Source organism: Alosa sapidissima, chromosome 21 (genome assembly GCF_018492685.1).
Source record: "Alosa sapidissima isolate fAloSap1 chromosome 21, fAloSap1.pri, whole genome shotgun sequence".
In the NCBI taxonomy this organism is placed as follows: domain Eukaryota; kingdom Metazoa; phylum Chordata; class Actinopteri; order Clupeiformes; family Clupeidae; genus Alosa; species Alosa sapidissima.
This window is the reverse complement of record NC_055977.1, coordinates 10,028,006-10,048,945: the sequence shown is the minus strand read 5'-3', so window position 1 is coordinate 10,048,945 and position 20,940 is coordinate 10,028,006. Positions and strand designations below refer to the sequence as shown.

Sequence of the window (20,940 nt, the reverse complement as noted above, 5' to 3'; positions counted from 1 at the left end):
TTGAATGGATTTATTTGGTCCTTATCATTATCGGATTCCACAGATGTGAGACTTCTCAGGGATTTCTTTTATGTCCATTCAATCGAGTACAACCTTACACTATATGGCCAGACTTTTACTTCTTTCTTCTTTACTGCATTTCATTACTTTTTGACAAGATAGAGTGGTGTGTAAATTAAAAATCACAACCATAAAAACAAATGTTCGACAAATCCCTTTAGACATATTTATTGTTACAATGATTATGAGTACAATTGCCATATTTTCCATGATCATCATTATTATTTTATTCCCTTTACTCTGAGACAAAGAACGATAAGGCAGCAGGTGTGGGCTGGTTGAAAGAGGTTGAAAGAGAGAGAGAGAGAGAGAGAGAGAGAGAGTGTGTGTTTGTGTATGTACAGTGTGTGCATGTCAGCAGTAGTAGCCTAATGTTTTCTTTGGCACAAAGTGTGGTGGCATGTAGGCAGACTGTGAGTGCTCGCACGTGACACGTGACACACTAACCACCATCACTCAATTCCCTTGGATAAAGGTAGAAAAATGGTAACTTCAGTGCAGAGTCACATACACATAGACAAACACACACACGCACATGCAGACGCACACCCACACGCGCGCACACACAGCCACAACAGACTTTGGAAAAAAGTTTTGCTTCTTAGGAAGCCAAATGCCCATTAAGAGTGGGAAGGACAGTAAAGCCATATTTAACCATAACACAGAGGAAGCCCTTTGATTAAGACCAAGTGTCCACATGGTCACCAGAGTAGTGGGAACTCCATCTGTTTGAATCCCTGGTCTTTCCTCAGGTCCCAGTAGGTCCCGTTACTGACCCATAAGTCATCTTCAGAACGCCTGAAAAAAAAAAAAAGAAATATTATATATGTGTGAAAATGAACAGAAACACATGCACAAAAAGAATGAAACAGTAAAGCGGTATAGTATCCCATGCATACTGTAACCTTCTGAAAAGACCGGGTCTGTAGATTACACCATTTACTTGCCCTCTATCGGTCTCACGCGCACACGCACGCACACACACACACACACAGGCGCGCACACACACAGACACACACGTACCACACACACACAAGCGCACAGGCACGCAAACACACACACACACACAGGCGCGCACACACACAGACACACACGTACCACACACACGCACAGGCACGCAAACACACACACACACGTACCACACACAAGCGCACACACGCACAGGCACGCAAACACACACACACACACAGACACACACGTACCACACACACACACACACACACAAGCTCACACACACACACACACACACACACACACACAGGCGCGCACACACACAGACACACACGTACCACACACACACACACACACACACACACGCACAGGCACGCAAACACACACACGCACACACACAAAGTTACACACTTGAAGAACTTGGGCTGGTGGCTGATGTTGTTCTCCTGCAGCACCCTCCTCCTCTCTCGCTGTAGCCCCTCGATGCGCTCCTTCTGCTCCTCTGCTCCCGACACATCACCCACCTCCAGAAGCCTGACCAGACACACGGATGGAACGTGGATGGAACCACAGGCAAAGGCATAATCAAACACTTGACTTGACACACACACGTGTGTGTTTGTGTTAGTGTGTGTGTGTTAGTGTGTGTGAGAGTATATTTGTTAGTATGTGTGTATCTACCTCTGGTCTGGTCGGAAGCGTGTGTCAGTTGGAGGCAATAGAGGCTTCTCTTTTTCATCCAGCTCATTGAGCTCAACTGCAAACTGAGTTAAGCCATAGTACTGCTCATAGTCCTCAGGCATCGGGTCTACACACACACAGACACACACACGACAAAAATCATGACTCAGTACAGTTCTACTGTAAATCACTTTGATTAAAAGTGTCTGCTTAAATGAATGTAAGTCAATGTGAATGAATGTGGCCCACATTACACCCTACACACACACACACACACACACACACACACACACACACACATATATTACACCCAACACACACACACACACACACACACACATTACACCCTACACACACACACACACATATTACACACACACACACACACACATATTACACCCTACACACACACACACACACACACACACACATTACACACACACACACATATTACACACACACACATATTACACCCTACACACACACACACACACACACATTACACCCTACTCACTTGCTCTCCAAATACACGTGGCAGAGGATGGGTCTCCCAAGTAAATCGCTTCGTTCCATTTGCCATAAAAGGAGTGAATGGCATGTCCGTCTGCATCTGTGACCACGCCTTCCACGTTATTGACATTGGAGGTTCCACCTCTTCCCTGAATAACAACAAAATGATTACTTCTGCACTCCTGTCCTCTGATAACAGTTGACTTATGTAGTATTAATTGCTACGTAAGGTCTCCTTTGCACTGCAGCTTGAATGTTACTCCTGATATTTCTGTGAATGTTATTTCTCATTTTTGTAAATCGTTAGTTAGGATAAAAGCGTCTAAATTAATTAATGTTATGTATGTTCTGAAAACAAGCGGTGTAAAAGCATATAGGTCATTAGGTATACACACTGAAAGTTGTCTCGGCTTCAGTTGAGCTTCAACCAGTTGTATCAACCTAATAACGAATTTGTTGGATGACAATAATTTGCTAAATAATATATGTGGTATAGAATTGGTATGTAAAACATTTGCACTCTATGTATGTGCACATCACTCCTTGTCCACAAGGGGTAGCTAGAGCACAGTGTTTGTTTCCCTTTTCCCCCACCGTAACCAAGCAACTGGCTCTGTGAGGGCCACACGACCTCTTGAACTCACTCAGCAGGACATTATACATTTATTTATTAGTCTGAAGCGATCACTCATTTCACCTACATTTTCAAAGAGATCCTGTCCTATCTACTACGTCAAAGGCGTTACAAGGCATCCCACCCCCTCCAGATCCTTCCATCTCACTGGCAGCGCTAAGCGCAAATTACCCCTTATCCCCTTAATGATTATCCATTAAAATGGCACACGCTGGCTCCACGATAATCAGCCTCCTCACTCCCAGTCTGTCAGACATGAAAGACATAGCAATCACATGCCTAGCACTTACAATAGCAAACCACACAAACCCCTGAAAGCCCCTGAATATTTTTTTTTAATTGCTTCCATCCGCAAACCTCTAGCCTGGGTGAACCCAGGTGAACCTGTTAGTGTATCTGAGTTTGTTCCACAGGTCCATTTGGCAATTCTCCCATTCAAGTAGGGTTGCAAAGGGGCAGAAAATTTCCGGAAACTTACCATGGGAAGTTAAGCTGGGGAATTTTGGAAATATTCCAAATTGGAAACTTTAATGGAATTAAAGAAAATTATGGGAATTAATTGGAATTTACGGGAATTAACTGGGAATTTGGGGTAATTCAAACAAACTGTTTCATATACAAACATTAACATTTTGTTTCGTAATAAGCAATATGATTTGTATGTTCGTATTTTTGCTTAGCTTAGCATACAAAGCTAGATAGCATGCTAGCGGGAATCCCATTCTCTGCCTATTGTTTACTAGCGTGCTAAACTAGCAACACTGGACTGCCCAAGATACACCACACCACTCAACAACAAAAATAGGTTGAAACCTTTTTTTCCCATGCACATGAACGCACCATAGGTTTCCTTTACGTCTAGACTATGCTGATTGCTGTGTGCATGTGATTGACTGATGTGCAGGGTAGAAATTCGACTGAAATTGCATTAAATCAGGTTGTTTTAACTAATATTATGCTCAAGATGGGGTTTTGTCCACTACATTTAAGTTCCCTGTTATAGACTAACTTGCCATATTAAAAATTCCTGTCTGTTATGTTGACTGCGTTACCAGTTGTGCCTACCATTATGGTCTGATGTGTGGTGCTGTGAAGGCGTGTCTACCTTCTTTTGCTATGGAACATAGAATGATTTATGAAGATCATCCCCCTGGAAGCATTATCTATCCATCTACCTATCTACCTACCTATCAATAGGGGGTGTACGCAGACATTTTTCACACTTGATCTCAGAACTGTGAAAACATCTGAGGACCACAGCCAGCTACCAAGCCAAGCAACATGTTCATCATTCATAAAAAAAAAAAGTTACTTGGATCTTTGTTCACTGTTCTTGTCATGGTTAACTTGTTCTTTCCCTTGTCCACACTATGTGTGCTTGGAGCCTTTGTTTATTCCTTTATTTCCATGGTTTCGATTCGACCCTTATTTAGTGCTCTGGTATTTTCCAGCTTACACTCACTCACATTCATCTTTTGCTCACCTTGATGAAGGTGACCTTGCAAGTGCTCGAGTTGCCGCTGGTAACAGTGTTTTTAATGGACATCTCCCCGTAGTGTTCAATCCAGCGTTGCCCACTCAGGATGTTATGGATGCAGGAAGTGACCTTATTCCACTCATAGTGATCGCCAAACCTGAAGAAGAAAGAGACAAACAAGGAGCTATATATACAGAAGAGGACCCGTTTGACTGAGGGATTAGAGGATGAAGAAGAACAGGTGGAGCAAGACAGAGAAAACAATTTGACAGAAAGACAAGGTGTCTAGAGTAGTCTCATTTCATAAAGCAAAAAAATGATAATATATATGGACAGAGATCCATAAGAAGCGGCTAGTCACCCTGGCAACACCACATGAGTGGTTCCCATGGGAACGATCTCCATGGACTTCCCCCAGAATTTATTCTTCCAGCGAACATCTGAAAAAATATATAACCATGGATATAAATACAGTATATGCACATATAAACAGTCAGTGAGTGGCGTGTGTGTGTGTGTGTGTGTGTGTGAGAGAGCACCAAAGTCACTCACCCTGCCACACAGTGAAGTTTTTGGACTCACAGTGGCATGCAGAAACCGGAGGATGATGACTAACCTGCAGAATGAATGCACAAGAAAGAGAAAGAGAGACAGGAGATGTAAAACACCAACACAGAGTGATGTCCTTGAATAAGTGCATAACTGTATGGAGTATGTCCTTGTCTAAGTGCATAACTGTATGGAGTATGTCCTTGTCTAAGTGCATAACTGTATGGAGTATGTCCTTGTCTAAGTGCATAACTCTAAGGAGTATGTCCTTGTCTAAGTGCATAACTCTAAGGAGTATGTCCTTGAATAAGTGCATAACTGTATGGAGTATGTCCTTGTCTAAGTGCATAACTGTATGGAGTATGTCCTTGTCTAAGTGCATAACAGTATGGAGCATGTCCTTGTCTAAGTGCATAACTCTAAGGAGTATGCCCTTGTCTAAGTGCATAACGGTATGGAGTATGTCCTTGTCCAAGTGCATAACAGTATGGAGCATGTCCTTGTCTGAGTGCATAAGAGTATGGAGCATGCCCTTGTCTAAGTGCATAACAGTGTGCTACCTGTTCTGATATGAATTTGAAGCCCTTATCAGGTCGGTCACACTCGTACGTCTCTCCCAGTACTGGATTAAAAGGTTTCCCTCCGGCACGGTGGAATGTGGAGGCATACGCTGATATGGCAAAAACAGCTACATGAGCCTGCCACACACACACACACACACACACACACACACACACAAAAACAAACACAGACAAGTTAGCCTTGTTGCGTTCATGAAAATTTCAGAGGTCTGCAGATCAAGTTCGATATCTGTTCCAGAGTCAGTTGTCAGTGGGTGCGTCCGTGTGTGTGTGTGTGTGTGTGTGTGTGTGTGTGTGTGTGTGTGCGCTGCCAGTGTCAAAAGGTAGATGTACCAGCTGCGCGTGCCCGTGCTCGTGCTCACCATGCGTAGATGAGGATCGTTGGTGTGCGCAGCCGTGTCGAGTAGCTGCGTGTACTCCATCTCCTCACACAGGCGCTGCAGTGTGTTGATGGGCTCGTTCAGTTGCACAGGCATGGACACTTTGCTGAGGTCTTTCCCGATGTTGTTGCGTAGAATGTTCCAGAGACTCACGCCGCTGTCCGAGCTGCGACAGGGCAGACGTGTCCGCCGCATGACGCACACCATTGCTGATAAAGACCACACAAAGAGTCTGTGAATAAAGTCCTCAGATCTTCTAACGTGTATCTGTATAGCAACACTCTGAGTGTATACACACAGGCATCTTGTGTAGGGCGATTGGGAATGTAGGATGTGATGGACTATGTGGTTTGAGTGTGGGTACCTGAGTCGTCTCGCTCACTACTTGTCTCACTGTTGTAGTAATCCACAGAAACACTATCACTGGCGTCACTGAGGAATGAATCATCATCTGACACCTGCACAGTCACACACACATGCCCATGACGACACAAAAGAAATCCACACATGACAATGATAATAATTTAGATCATGGGTTACTGTGTCAGCTCTATATAGAGAGTTTATACAAACACATGACGCACTGTGGAGAAACTTGTGACTTCTGGAAATCATTTATGAAAAAGTCTTACTATGTAAATGGGAAAAATGACAAGAAACTTTGAGTGGATAATGTGTGATCATGTGTGTGTGTGTGAGCATAGTTGTATTCTGCATTCTGGCCACAAAAAGACCCTGTTGATCCCTCACCTCATTGTCAGTGGAGCTGGAGGACAGCAGGTATTCCCGTGCATCAAAGAACTCGGACAGAGAATCGGAGAGGGATCCTCGACTTTCAGTAGATCGCTGGTGCTTCGGTGGACTTCGGCCATCGACCTGAACGAGTCCGTGAAGATCAGAGAAAACAGTCCCAAAGTGTTTACATGGACTTGAATGTAAGGGTAATGATGGGGCTTTTTGTGTTTACGCATGTAAACATCATATATCCATTTCAGAAACTCAGAACCCAAAAAGCATTTATCCTGGTTTTGAGGAAAACTGGTCATGCCAGCTGAATTTCTCGCAAAGAAACGAACCAGCATACTGTAGTATGCATACACCTTACCCCAGGTTCTGACAGTTGCTGACTAGAACACATTATTAGTATTTATCAGGGACGTCAGTAGGATTGAAAGACAAGGGGGGCTTAGCACCCAGGCAGGGTTGTAGGCAATACGCATGCATTGAGCGCGGCAAAAACATTTCATCACACCTTAAAAGGGCTTCAATGAATTCGTATTAACAGGGACACCATGCCATTCCTTTTCACTCTCGCAATATTGCTGATTATATTGCTAATTATAACAACATTATGCGGGAACTGATATTGTAGGCCTTGCTTGCCAGTGGCGCCCCCAGAAAATTTCTAGTTACTTTTTGTAAGGGATTACAGCTGACTAGGGTTGCAAAATTCCAGGAATTTTCAAAGTTGGAAACTTTCCATAGGAATTAATGGGAATTAACAGGAATTAATGGGAATAAACTGGGAATTTTTAATATGGCAAGTTAGTCTATAACAGGGAACTTAAATGTAGTGGACAAAACCCCATCTTGAGCATAATATTAGTTAAAACAACCTGATTTAATGCAATTTCAGTCGAATTTCTACCCTGCACATCAGTCAATCACATGCACACAGCAATCAGCATAGGCTAGACATAAAGGAAACCTATGGTGCGTTCATGTGCATGGGGAAAAAAAGGTTTCAACCAATTTTTGTTGTTGAGTGGTGTGGTGTATCTTGGGCAGTCCAGTGTTGCTAGTTTAGCACGCTAGTAAACAATAGGCAGAGAATGGGATTCCCGCTAGCATGCTATCTAGCTTTGTATGCTAAGCTAAGCGAAAATACGAACATACAAATCATATTGCTTATTACGAAACAAAATGTTAATGTTTGTATATAAAACAGTTTGTATGAATTACCCAAAATTCCCAGTTAATTCCCGTAAATTCCAATTAATTCCCATAATTTTCTTTAATTCCATTAAAGTTTCCAATTTGGAATATTTCCAAAATTCCCCAGCTTAACTTCCCATGGTAAGTTTCCGGAAAGTTTCCGGAAATTTACCGGAAATTTTCTGCCCCTTTGCAACCCTACAGCTGACACACCCTAATCAATGTGTGATTTAAAAACACATGTGTGCACGAAGTGAATCTGTGCAACCCTCCTTTTCTGAAAAAAAAAAAAAAAAAAGTTAGCTATAGCAATGAAAAAAACAATCCTGGCACTGCCACCATTCTTTTCTCAACCGTTTGTAATTTTCACGCGTGTATACTCGTGTGTGTGTGTACACGTGTGTACTGAGTTTTAGCCGATTCAAGGTGCATCGCTACATCCCTACTTGTTACAGACTGGAAAATGGTATGCTAAATGGTTACATATCTGACAGAGTGCAAAGGTGAGATGATGTCAGTTAAGTGAAGTGAAACCTGATTACAGAACACTGACTTGACAATAATCCTCTCTTGAACCATACTGGATGTGTAAGTTGCAGAATACCATGGAATTCCAAAAGCAGATTTCGTACGGCCTTCTCTCTCGGCCCTTCTTCTCCTGTAGCATTTGATCAGTGCTCTTTTTAAGTTGAACTAGGGTAGTACTTAACTACTAGCTACTACAAACTACTGTTAACTTATGTGATCATTTAGTAATCAAACAATCAAACAAGCATAAATCAGTAGACAGGAGAGTGAAGGATCCATGGTATTCTGCAACTTACACATCCTGCGGTGATCCTTCACTCTCCTGTCTATCAATTAATGACTGCACCTCACCAGCACCTGGAAGGCTGTGCACAGGAATTTCATCCTCTTAAGCATAAATCAGTATTCAAACCAAAACAATTGCACCCTAGACTAAGCTATGACACTTTTTAACCAGATAAGTCATATATTAGTCCTTTGGAAATTTGCTGCAATTTCAAAACTCGGAAATTACTCTGGAACGATAGCCTGACGTTGTCATACTCAAATTCTAGTCAGAATACGAGTCTGATACTGCTCCATTGGGACGTAATTATGGGGCGTGTTTCAACCGATACAGGGGGGGAATGCCTCTGCACTCAATTGGATAGACCTAACCAATCAGTCAAGTCAAGTCAAGTCAAGTCAAGTCAAGTGTATTTATATAGCACATTTCATACACAGAGATCATTCAATGTGCTTTACATAAACAAAACCAAACAATAATAACAAATAAAAGCATAGAAGGGCAATATAGTCAAAGAATAGTTAAAAGGTAAAGATCATAATAAAAAGAAAACATAAAACACAAGGTAAAATCATTTAAAAATAAAGAATAATTAGTAAGCAAAAACAAAACGCAAAAGTAGTAAAAAAAAGTAATAAAAGACAAAGTAGAATAATTATCAAGGCAGATTCAGAATTTGTAACTCGGCACAGTTAGCAGAAAACATCTGAGAACAGTTTGGTCTTAAGTCTAAATTTAAAACTGGCTACAGTTGGGGCCTTTTTAATGTCATCCGAAAGTTGGTTCCACAGCTGAGCCGCATAGCAGCTTTTAGCTGCTTCACCATGTTTAGTTCTAACTGTAGGTTTTACTAGCAGGTTTTTCACCTGGGACCTGAGAGGACGAGAAGGTGTGTACTGCTGAAGCATGTCTGACAAGTATTTAGGTCCTGCTCCATTTACTGATTTATAAACAAGCAATAGTGCTTTAAAGTAAATTCTGTGACTTACTGGAAGCCAGTGCAAGGACTTAAGAATTGGAGTAATGTGGTCAGTTCTTTTAGTTTTTGTTAGAGTCCTAGCTGCTGCATTTTGTATCACCTGAAGCTGTTTAATAGTCTTTTTAGGAAGGCCTGTGAACAGTCCATTGCAGTAATCAACCCTGCTGGAGATAAATGCATGAATGAGTTTTTCTAAGTCATGTTTTGACATCAGCCCTCTGAGTTTGGCAATATTTTTGAGGTGGTAAAAATAGTTATCGCTTTCATGTGGCTGTTGAAATTTAGATCACTGTCAATTAATACACCAAGATTTTTAACAGTATCCTTTGCCTTCAACCCTTTTGTGTCAAGGAGAGTGGCAACCCTAAGTCTTTCCTCATTTTTACCAAATATAATTACTTATACAAGAGGACCATAGTCGTTTGGTGATAGAGCTAAGTAAATTTGTGTGTCATCTGCATAGCTATGATATGAAATCAAATTATTTTGAATGATTTTGATCTATATGCTCCAAGTGGGAGCATATAGAGGTTGAATAATAGTGGCCCCAAGATCGACCCCTGGGGAACACCACAGGTAAAGGACGTTGGTGTTGAGGTACAGTTTCCGATGGCAACAAAGAAGCTCCTTTCTTGTAGATATGATTTTAGCCAGCTGATAACTATGCCTGTAAATCCAACCCAGTGTTCTAGTCTGTGTAGTAAAATATTGTGATCAACAGTTTCAAATGCTGCACTAAGATCCAGTAGCACTAGGACTGATGTTTTACCTGAATCTGTGTTGAGGCGTATGTCATTGGAAACTTTAATGAGAGCTGTTTCAGTGCTGTGATTTGCCCGAAAACCAGACTGAAAGTAATCAAAATACCCATTTGATGTTAGGAAGGTGGTTAATTGATTAAAGACTACTTTTTCAATAATTTTGCCAATAAAAGGTAGATTGGATATGGGCCTGTAATTGTTTAGCATTGAGGCATCCAGGTTATTCTTCTTGAGAAGTGGCTTTACAACAGCTGTTTTCAGTGACTTAGGAAAAGTGCCAGACAGCAGTGATACATTTACAATTTGAAGGACATCCGCCGCTATGAGGTGAAAAACAGTTTTGAAGAAATTGATAGGCAGAGTGTCTAAGACACACGTGGAAGAGCTGAGATTCTGTACCGTTTTTCAAGTGTTTCGTAGTCTATCAAGCTGAACTCTGACATCAAGTTTAGTTTCCCTCTGTTTGTTGCTGGAAGTTCAGGTTGTTGAATTTGTAATTGAGCAGATATGTTGAGTCTGATTTTGTCAATTTTACCTTTAAAAAAAGATGAATCAGAGCAACAAAATAGCTTACCGTGAGGTGTAGGAAGAAAACACACAAACCATCCTTCTGCTCCTGTATCCCTCCGTTTTTAAAAATACTTCTGTTGAACAGTGATATGCTACGAACATGTTAAACAGCTGCATATCTTTGTGTCCAGTAAGGTCTGCTGTTTATTCTCATATATGGTTTTCCATGTGTTGGGGAAAGCGTTTGTGAGATATACCACCAAGAATAATGGGTGGAGATAGATGAAGTTTTGTGTGCAGAATGGAAATATGATGAAATTTCATGTCCAACGTTAATTTTCTTGCGAACCGTTTATCACAGCAACTAGCCGCTAATAGCATTTGAAAGCTCCAGTTCCGCTCTTTCATGTGACATCTGTGATTTATGTGAGATAATTACTCCGTGAGCAATTCAACAGAGAATAATGGATGTTAATTTGGAAGCATATTATTATTATATTTTTTAGGGGGGCTTTTTGATCATCTTAGGGTGGCTTCAGCCCTCTCAAAATAGGCCTACACGTCCCTGGTATTTATCATGTATACAGACATATTAATAACCAGGCCTCCATATGTTTATGTAAATATCATATCCTTAATATAGTCAAACATGGGATAATCAGGATATCGCTGTGCATAGAAACACAATATACAAAAAGCAAACAAGGAGGACAAGGTTCAGCTCACCTCAGTGTTTTGCTGCTCCAGAACCAGTTTGATTTGATTTTTTTCTGCAGATAGTGTTCTGAAGGCTGATAGGAGTGTGGTATGGACTAAAGGGCAGAGAGAGAGAGAGAGAGAGAGAGAGAGAGAGAGAGAGAGAGGGAGAGAGGGAGAGAGAGAGAGAGAGAAATATGTAGTAATGTGCACTACAAACGGGTTCTAAAATGAAATGAAAGATTTAAAATGAAAAGGCCCTTACTGGTACTTGCTAGCCTGCAGAAGTCCTCCTGCAGCCGGGCAGCATTGGTTGGTGAGTCAGGAGTTTGTAGGAAGGTTTCGGGATAGCTAGGCTCACTGGCTGACAGGTTTGGGTTGGAAACATGAAGACGGGTGGGACTGGGAACCTGAGAAGGATCAGTCACAGGTCTGTGATCAGGGCAGATTCAGGAGAAGTGTTGAACTGTGGTCAAAACACTGATTTGCTTTATAGTGTGGCTGAGGGGATCTAACCATTCTGTGGTACTGAGCTCAAAAAGCTGCAATTTGGCTTTAATGGCTCTGTGTCCTGTGTACTTTCTTGTTTCAGAGCTGACATTAGCAGTCCTACAAGCCAACAGAAATCTAAGTTTTTTTGTACAAGACCTACTACAGTATTATGACATATTATACCGTAATTTCCCAACTATTAGCTGTGGCTTATACATTGATTTTGCTAAATTTATTCAGCAATGAGGCTAATACATAGGGGCATGTTGTTGTTTCTTTTAACTTGCATAAAACACTGTCCTGCGGCTTATACACAATGTGGCTAATACACAGGGAATTACTGTACTAGTGTTTCTGTAATGTATAGAATGCATGTGTCATTTTGTAACAACTCAAAAAACAACAAGAGGAATGAGAAGTTTAGAAAATAACGGGTAATCTTTGGGCTAGCAAACCTAACCAGCATAGTTCCCTTTCAGTACCTAGATTGCTAAATGTCAAGAGGAATATAGAAATGTTTTTTTTTTTCCAGGTCTGGTAAACAGAGCACAATAAGTAACACACGCCACCACTCCACTAATGTCTAAAACCAGATAAACACCTAGTCAAACAAGTCCAGGTTAATCATTCTTGTGTGCATACTTGTAATGAGCTGTTGCTGTCTTTACTAGAGGTCTTTGAACGCCATTTCTTATGTCCTCTCTTCTCTTTCTTTGAGCCATCACCCTGAAATTACAACAGACAAACTGAACAAGCACAAACACAAGTGTATACACACACACACACACACACACACACACACGGCAATGCAGACCATCCATCCACCAACACAAAACCAGCTCATACAACACACACACACACACACACACACACACACACACACACACACACACACACACACACACACACGGCAATGCAGACCATCCATCCACCAACACAAAACCAGCTCATACAAGCACACACACACACGGCAATGCAGACCATCCATCCACCAACACAAAACCAGCTCATACAAGCACACACACACACACACACACACACGTGCATACAGCAATGTGTGTATGCACACACAGACACACACACACACACATACAGCAGCAGGGGAGCATGAACAGAGGTTAGAGGGGAGAGAATGACACTATGTCAGTTTGAGAACTTAAGAACTAAGATGAGAATATACAACAAATTTAAAGATCCACTGAAGTCTGCTAGAAGCTGCAGCTGTAGAGATCTCACTGCTACTCTCATATTGCTGCTGATTCTGCAGTGGATCCTTAAAAACATGAGGCAGGACTGTCAGAACAACACATGCTGCACAATTGAGGGTTTTTTGTTGTTGCCGTTGTATTATATGAATGGTGTGTTGTGAAGAAAATTATATGAAGGGTGTGGCCAGAAGAAAATGGTTTCTTTCTTGTTTTCAGTCATGTGCCTCATTTGATCAATGCTTAATAATAGACCCTTTCAAGAGAGTTCCATTATCAGCATCATAGTTGGCCCCACAAGGCTTCCGTTTTAACATTCCATATGTTATCTTAATGCAGAGGAAGTAGATTGGGAACCAAATAGAACGTTCAAGCATTGTTTTTGTTTTTATTGTTGAAAGGGTCTATACAAACATACATACAGACTCTTACCGGAAGTGTGTTGATGGCAGGGGCAGAGTAAGCATGCTGCATGACCTCCATGTTCTTCAACAATAAATTCAACTCCAACAAACATGATTCACAATCAGTGAGATCTGTGTAAGATTGAGAAGATATTGCACAAGTCAAATACATTGCTGTCCAAGGCACATCATCTTAAGAGTCGGGTCTTTTGTTATATATGCAAGCATAACAGTAGGAGTGTGTGTGGATATATCAGCATGTACCTTGGCAACATCGGTCAAGGTCATTATTACTCTGAAGCAATCCTGACATTGCCTGAATGGAGGCCTGTTTGGTGAGAATGGCATTCTAAAAGGAGAAAGAGGTAAGAGTGCTATTACAAACAAGTAATCATATAAATAACATTTAAAAGGCCCCTGCTCATAGATATGCATCTGCATGTGTGCATGAGGACTCATTACTGCGATAATGGTTTGTAATTAGAACAACAATTACGTTACAATATGCTGCAACAATTAGCTTCAACTGAAACTGGCTACACCAGACGAGACAGTGGCGCATACTGTAATTTCCCAACTATTAGCCGCGGCTTATACATTGATTTTGCAAAATTTCTTCCGCTATGAGGTTAATACACGGGGGCGGTTTATATGGTATTAATATGGTTTTGTTTCTTGTAACTTGTATAAAACACTGTACTGCGGCTTATACACAATGTGGCTAATACACTGGAAATTACTGTACATTCAAAAAAAATTAGAGCAGTCTTCAAAAAGCTTTTTTTGCGCTTCGCTAACAGAGCCCTTCAGTTACGCACTCCGTGTAGCCTGGGTGTAAGCCTTACCCTTGGTTCCATCCTTGAGATCAAATCAAATTTCTTTCACTTGCCGATGTGTAACCAACATTCTTGACAAGAGTGTCTAAGTGTGTGTGTGTGTGTGTGTGTGTTCTGTATACCCTCATGCTGCTGGTAGGTTCACACTGCAGATGTCTCTCACTGGGGTCCATGGCAATCTCATTTTGACGAAACACACGATGGTGCCGCAGTTTGGACACCCAGTTATCAAACATATCCCGAGACTTCACCTGGACACATGCCGGAAATTAGGTATATTGACAGTTGGCCGTTTTAGATCTGTAAATGTTCTGATGGTGCCGTTCCAAAGAGAAATGTGTGCAGTTTTACCTTCAAATGATAAATGCTGTCCTCGGTGTCAAGGTCTATACACATAGTCTTTTTCTTGATTGACATTACCGACAGTCCAACATCAATACAGCCCCTACATTTTCCCTTTTGCAACTGTCAACAACAGAACAAAAATCCACACAAAAATTACACCAGCATACCAACACTGCCTATCAATAATTGTATGAAAATTGTTTGTGAATAAAGTGATACTCAGCTGTATAAGAAAACTCACATCAGCTCCAGTCTTTCCATATTTCAGAATACCCCTATCCAAAAGGAAGTACCTCTGAAAAAAAGACCAAAAAGCCAGTCTTATATAAAATGTAACATTATAGGTATGTTTGTAAAGTAACGGAGTTTAAGCTCAACATATCAAATGCCATTGAATTCCACTTGAACTTTTGACTGGATCTGTCCATTACTATTTCATAGGACTCCACTCGCCAAGAACCACACTCACCTTGTGCCAGCCTTTCATTGGCCATTTCCGTTTCTTCAATAGGAAGCCCTCCTGGAGCTCCGGTACCTGTGCGTTACCCAGTATTCCACGCAAACCTTCCACAACCTCCCAGCTATCCTACATTCAGACAATGAGAGATATAAAACGCCATTACACACACACACACAGAGGGCATTTCTGAAGGACAGTACTGTTTACCACTCTCATGGCCTTAGTTGTGCACTGTTGTATTTGAAAAAAACATATCTCATTTAACTCAAAATGCCTAAAAATATAATTATCACTGACTTGTGCTACTTTTAATGTGGATATATATATATATTGCTCAAAAAAAAATAAGGGAACACTTCAATTATACACTGGATCGGTACTCTGACACTGTTAGGCTCTGAGCACAAGTTAAACAATTTTGAGGCGAGTGTTTTATTTGGCAAGAACTGTCAGACATTCTGTGAATGTATACTGCTCAAACAAATTAAGGAAACACTTACAGTTTTCCACAATTGTTAAAACACAATTTTTTAAACCTTTCTCAATTCTCAAACTACATTCACAGAATGTCTGACAGTTCTTGCAAAATAAAACACTCGCCTCAAAAGTTTTACTTGTTACTCAGAACCAAACAGTGTCAGAGTGTTTGAGCAGTATAGTTTGAGAATGGAGAAAGGGTGGAAGTTTTTTTTTTTTTTAACAATTGTGGAAAACTGTAAGTGTTCCCTTAATATTTTTGAGCAGTATATATATGTAAATCACAAGACATACCTGTCTGCTGCTGGGCCGGGATGAGTCACTGTCATCACTGTGTGATGACTGTCCTGTCTGTGCCATCTTCTTTGAGGACTGTGAAATGCTGTGTTCCAAAGAGCTCATTCTGTAACGATGTTACTGTAGCAACAACAGCAGCCGTCTCTTCTGATGAAAGTCACCTCCCAAAACATGGCTAAGATAACTTAACCATGACAACTACAAGAGAACAAGGAGCGCAGTGAGTCAATGTTTGATTTGTGGGTCCAACAGCTAGCAGAAAGTTAAGAGCTACAGCTGATAAAGCTTTGACAGCCTACGGCCTACTAAATTACTCTAACACTACACCTTCCATACATCTACTTAAAGAGCACTTGATCTGGGTGAATTGTGATGAGAGAGGTCAAGGCTATCAAGCCTTGTGTTTCTTGCCAGTGCTCAGCTAAGCAAGGTGTACCTTTCCAACGAATACGAGAGGATTAATAAGGACTGAAGAACGAACAAGGAGCAGTCAGATGTCTGATTACGGTGAAGACAGCCTTGACAGACATTCCAAACTAGCGTGATTTCCCAACTATAAGCCAAGGTTTATACATTGATTTTGCAACATTTCTTCAGCTATGAGGTTAATACAGGGGCAGTTAATAGGGTATTAATATGGTTTCGTTTTTTTTAACTTGCCTAAAACCCTGTTCTGCAGTTTATACACAATGCAGCTAATACACAGGAAATTACTGTATTTCATGTGTGAATTGAAGTGAATTGATCTCTGACATCATAGACATGATTCACGAGAATTTCCATTGCAACACCATGGTGTAAACAGCTCCAGAGGAGGAAAGGTGTGGGGGGAGAAGCTAGTCTAAACTGCACCTAAGTAGAACCTGCATTACAGTCATGGAACTAGTTATGCATACTGTTGATAAATAATGCAAAATCCTGATAATGGATAGAGTTCAACTGAACAGAGTGAAGGAAACAGATTCCTTCTAGAATAACTTCTAGAACTCCATTAAGGAGAAAGTCCAATTCCAGCATAACATAGTTAACATTATTATGAATATTAAAAAAAAGTTATCTTTTGACCCCGAGGGTAGTCCATGGAGTGTAAAACGCTGCCAACAGCCCTTCACTGGCATCATGTGGGAGAAGGAACCAGAGGAGAGAGGGGGACAAATTCCCATGACAAAGATCTGAGCCTACTTTCTCTCTTCTTTAAAGATCTAAGCCTACTTTCTCTCTTCTTTAAACACTGCGATCTACACATCAACACTTGTCCAATCATTAGAGACATTAAAACGCACATGAACTCAATGTTTCTTGCATGAGAAACATTTTCATCTCTGAACTTCCAATCATATCCACTAGCTTTTGTGCTTAATTGCTTGATCTCAGTGCAACTGGCATGGGTTGAGCAGAATGCTGAAAAGTTGATTAAATCCCAAAAGATAACAAACACACAAAGTGTTTCTATTGCCAAGAGAAGCTGGACAGGAGCCAGGAAATCACAGCCTCAAATAAAAAAAGCTTCCCATGTTAGAATTTATTTACTTTGGCAGATACTTCTGTACAAGTCATGACAGCTCTTGTTTTCTGGCATTCTAAAATCTACCTAAAAGAACCTAACCATTACATTACATTGCATTACATTACGCTTAGCTGACGCATTTTTAACCAAAGCGACTAACAACATGGTAAACAGTTTAAGTTTTAAAGCAATTCTCTCAACAATTATATGACAATTTAAAAAAGGTAGAGTAAGAATAAGTGCATCAGTGCTGAATTTTAAACAGTTGAGTGTCAGTTCTAGATGCGTCAAACAACTGCTTTTTGTTTTTGTTCTCTAGATGTTATTCAGGGAATGCTGATGGGCCTGTCAACATTTCATATGGCTTTTGATGTCCCTTTGCAGTCATTGTCCAATTTATATGACAGATTGAATGGCTCCTGCATCAGGCTAGTGTAAAGGACTGTCACAAGAATAACATGGGATAAACCTGGTCATTTTTGAGGCAAGTCAAACCTGAAGTAAATTTACAAGTCTGGCAGGCTAATGGTTATCAGGGTAAAAAGCACTACAGCTTTGGCAGTCGGTTAAAAAAACGTTAGAACTAGCTAAAATGCCATTATGCTAAAAATGTCAGTGCCTTTCTGTTCCATCTTGTTTAATGCATCACTGGCAACTCCGGAGCATTGCAAGTGTGTGTGTGTGTGCCACCCATTTTCCAAAGGCTATGTTTAGAGGGACATGACCGTGCCATGAGTCATCACATGGGAAGAATGTACTCTACTCTGCAAAAGAGACAGATACTAGCAGGGAGTGGCGAGGCAGACTGAGAGTTGTAAGTGGGCCTCTGTGGATTCTGTCTGTGAGTTTAGTTTAAACATGCCCGGCCCAGCAAAGGGAAGGACATTATACAAGCACAGGCATAGAGGGAGAGAAAACACCATGAAGCATAGCCTAGCAACCCACACGGACAACCACAGTGGAGGCAAAAGAAGAAACAAAAAAGGCTCACTTTTCCACAAAACACAAACGTTTAGCCAGTTACATTTACAAAGAAAACAGTTCACTTAATTGTTGTTTATCAGTTTAGATTGACAAATTCAATTAATTTCATGTTAGGGCGATTCTAAGGGCCCAGCATTGACAGGGGGCCCCCAGAGAGCCCCCCAATAATACTATATATTATCAGGGGGCCCAGAATTATTGTCTGTCATAGGGCCCAAATTATCTAGCAGCGCCCCTTTGTCTAATATGTGACTAACTTTCAAGACAGGAAAGTTTTCCTCTACCCACCTTTCACACAAACACCTAGACTAATAAAAAGAGAGGAATCTGGCACTGCGAGTCCAAGTCAGCAGTTGCAAGGACATCTACCTTTATAGCTGGACTCAATGAGGGGTCACCTATGTTTTACAGCCACTGGTGTTTCACATGTATCTGACTTGTCATGCACATATCACATCCATACAAGATATGGGCTGTTTTTGTGTATCGGCCTTATTGGAAACCATACAAATACAAATATTTTGCGTTACACAGCATGTTGAAATGTAAGTGTTTTCAGCCACAACTTTTGCACTGTTGCCATAACACAGGCAGGCTGGTGCATTTGAGAAAGATGAGAAAACCTTCTTCGTCAACACACTTGCCAGTCGTCATCTACCTTTCAGTGTTTACCGTTCGCCTTCATTATTCACTCAATACGTTCAGATATTATCAAAAGAAAAGGATACTCTGTTCGGCCAAACTATCAGTCTTATCAGAATAGCCGACCATTCATAATTGTATTAAAGTGACTAGCATTCATCTTTGTAAGTTACAGCCAAGGCCTGTCATGTACAGCCTAACGTTAGATCTTTACGTTTGTTTTTTTGTAGCCTACTTCCATTCTGCGAACTTCCTGACAAGTTAGATGAGTGTGGCGCGAGACATCAAAATGTTGAACACGTTTAATTCTAACAGATTTGTTCAGATATCAAAGAATAAAAGTGTCATACCAGGACTCTTTCCATTCGAATCCGGTGTTCGGGAGATGTTGCGTGCCTTCACTATACGTTACTCACGGGAGCTTTTATCTTGCCGGGGACAGCATCGGGTAAAAGTCAAGCTGTTAACGAGATCACTTGAGTCCCCGTGGCACCGTAGGCTGCTGTCAACAAACTTCTTCAGTTATCCATGTAGCCTGATGCTATAGTCCTAAAAGTGGTACACAATCTGTGGACGAGGTGGAGCTACACTACTTAGATAAAAAAAAAAAATCTTTTTTCGACAGCGGGGTTTCACTAACCATATACGTTACCAGAAGTGTGTTGTATGATTCTGCAGGTTGCTTACGGGGAGGAGCGAGAGAGACGGAACTTGAGGTTATTGGCAGCTTGATCCTCCAATTAGAGTTGGTTAAATATTTACACTACCCAATTACAGCGGAGGATTGAAAAAAACAAAAGAACGTACCACGCCGACGTGTCGCTTTTATGCAATACAGGTAAGAGTAGGTTAAAAAAAAAAAGTAGGCCTAGCTTAGGCTACATCAAGTCAGCTAATTTCCGCAGCACCACAGTTGACGTAGCCTATGTTTACAGAAACGGCATTGAAGCCTGCTACTCTCTGTTGGTGGCCCATCTCTCTAATTGTATCTTTCCAATGGTAAATAAATAGCTACATTATTAATAGTAGTCTAGCCTAGGCCCTAGCCTATCTGAATGCAATGTTCAATCATGTTGTCTCGCATAGCCTACTTTAACCCGCCCTCTGTATTTCACTGATTGTTAGACATGTGGGCCTGACTCATACAGGACAAGGGCAGACACGCTACCGGGAGCATAACATTATATGCTACTGGTTCGCCGGTCTGACATTAGGCCTGCCCGCTGAGCCGTAGGCCTACGTTCAGCCCACAAGATTTCCCCTTAGATGGTTAGTGCTAATGCTCATACTTACAGAGGTCAATCAAGTCAAGTCACGTGAACCTGTCGTTTTTATGTAGGCCTAGGCCTATAGTAGGCCCTAATCTATCCTTTGGCAGCTGAACTGGATGCAATTTGGCCAGTGTCACTTAACTAACGACTGTCAGGCTATAATGTCTATAACTGTTTTTTTTTTACTTGTCAGCTTGCTTCCTATTAGGCTTTAAATAGCCCAAATTAGTTTTAGAAATGTTCAACATTTCTAGGCTATATCTAAGAAAGGAAATCTACTGTTATTCCAGCACAATAAAAATGAATCTTACATGTAGTCAGTCTACTCTCATATTTTACTTTGGCTGCTTCAAGCAAAGTGGAGCCGAAGAATCCCGAACATGTCGCCATCTGGTGGTGGTAAACTGGACATGCTTCCATATCCTGACTATCCTAACACCAACCAACGCCCCACTATCAGTACGATGACACCCACCTCTCCACTCCGAGGTTAGCCACCCCT

General features: G+C 41.2%; 1 protein-coding gene across 1 annotated transcript; it reads right to left on the bottom strand.

Moving 5' to 3' along the window:
• Positions 1-203: 203 nt before the first annotated feature.
• Positions 204-19,886, bottom strand: osbpl3a (oxysterol binding protein-like 3a). Its single transcript, XM_042077141.1, has 22 exons — positions 19,518-19,886; positions 16,032-16,232; positions 15,270-15,386; positions 15,042-15,095; positions 14,807-14,920; positions 14,578-14,706; positions 13,884-13,968; positions 13,648-13,751; positions 12,653-12,736; positions 11,784-11,928; positions 11,549-11,634; positions 6,574-6,699; positions 6,188-6,281; positions 5,806-6,032; positions 5,423-5,560; positions 4,866-4,929; positions 4,675-4,753; positions 4,320-4,470; positions 2,207-2,351; positions 1,693-1,819; positions 1,423-1,545; positions 204-858 (listed from the first exon to the last, which is right to left on the bottom strand). Exons 2-22 carry the CDS (start codon positions 16,137-16,139, stop codon positions 762-764), a joined length of 2,397 nt encoding a protein of 798 aa, XP_041933075.1. The 5' UTR covers positions 16,140-16,232; positions 19,518-19,886; the 3' UTR covers positions 204-761.
• Between the last annotated feature and the right edge of the window lie 1,054 nt (positions 19,887-20,940).

Coding starts and splice junctions, on each gene's coding strand:
- osbpl3a (XM_042077141.1), bottom strand. CDS start 16,139: ATGAGCTCTTTGGAACACAGCATTTCACAGTCCTCAAAGAAGATGGCA. Junction 15,096..15,269: donor CAATGAAAGGCTGGCACAAG/GTGAGTGTGGTT, acceptor TCTTTTTTTCAG/AGGTACTTCCTTTTGGATAG. Junction 11,929..12,652: donor ACAGCAACAGCTCATTACAA/GTATGCACACAA, acceptor GATCCTTCTCAG/GTTCCCAGTCCCACCCGTCT.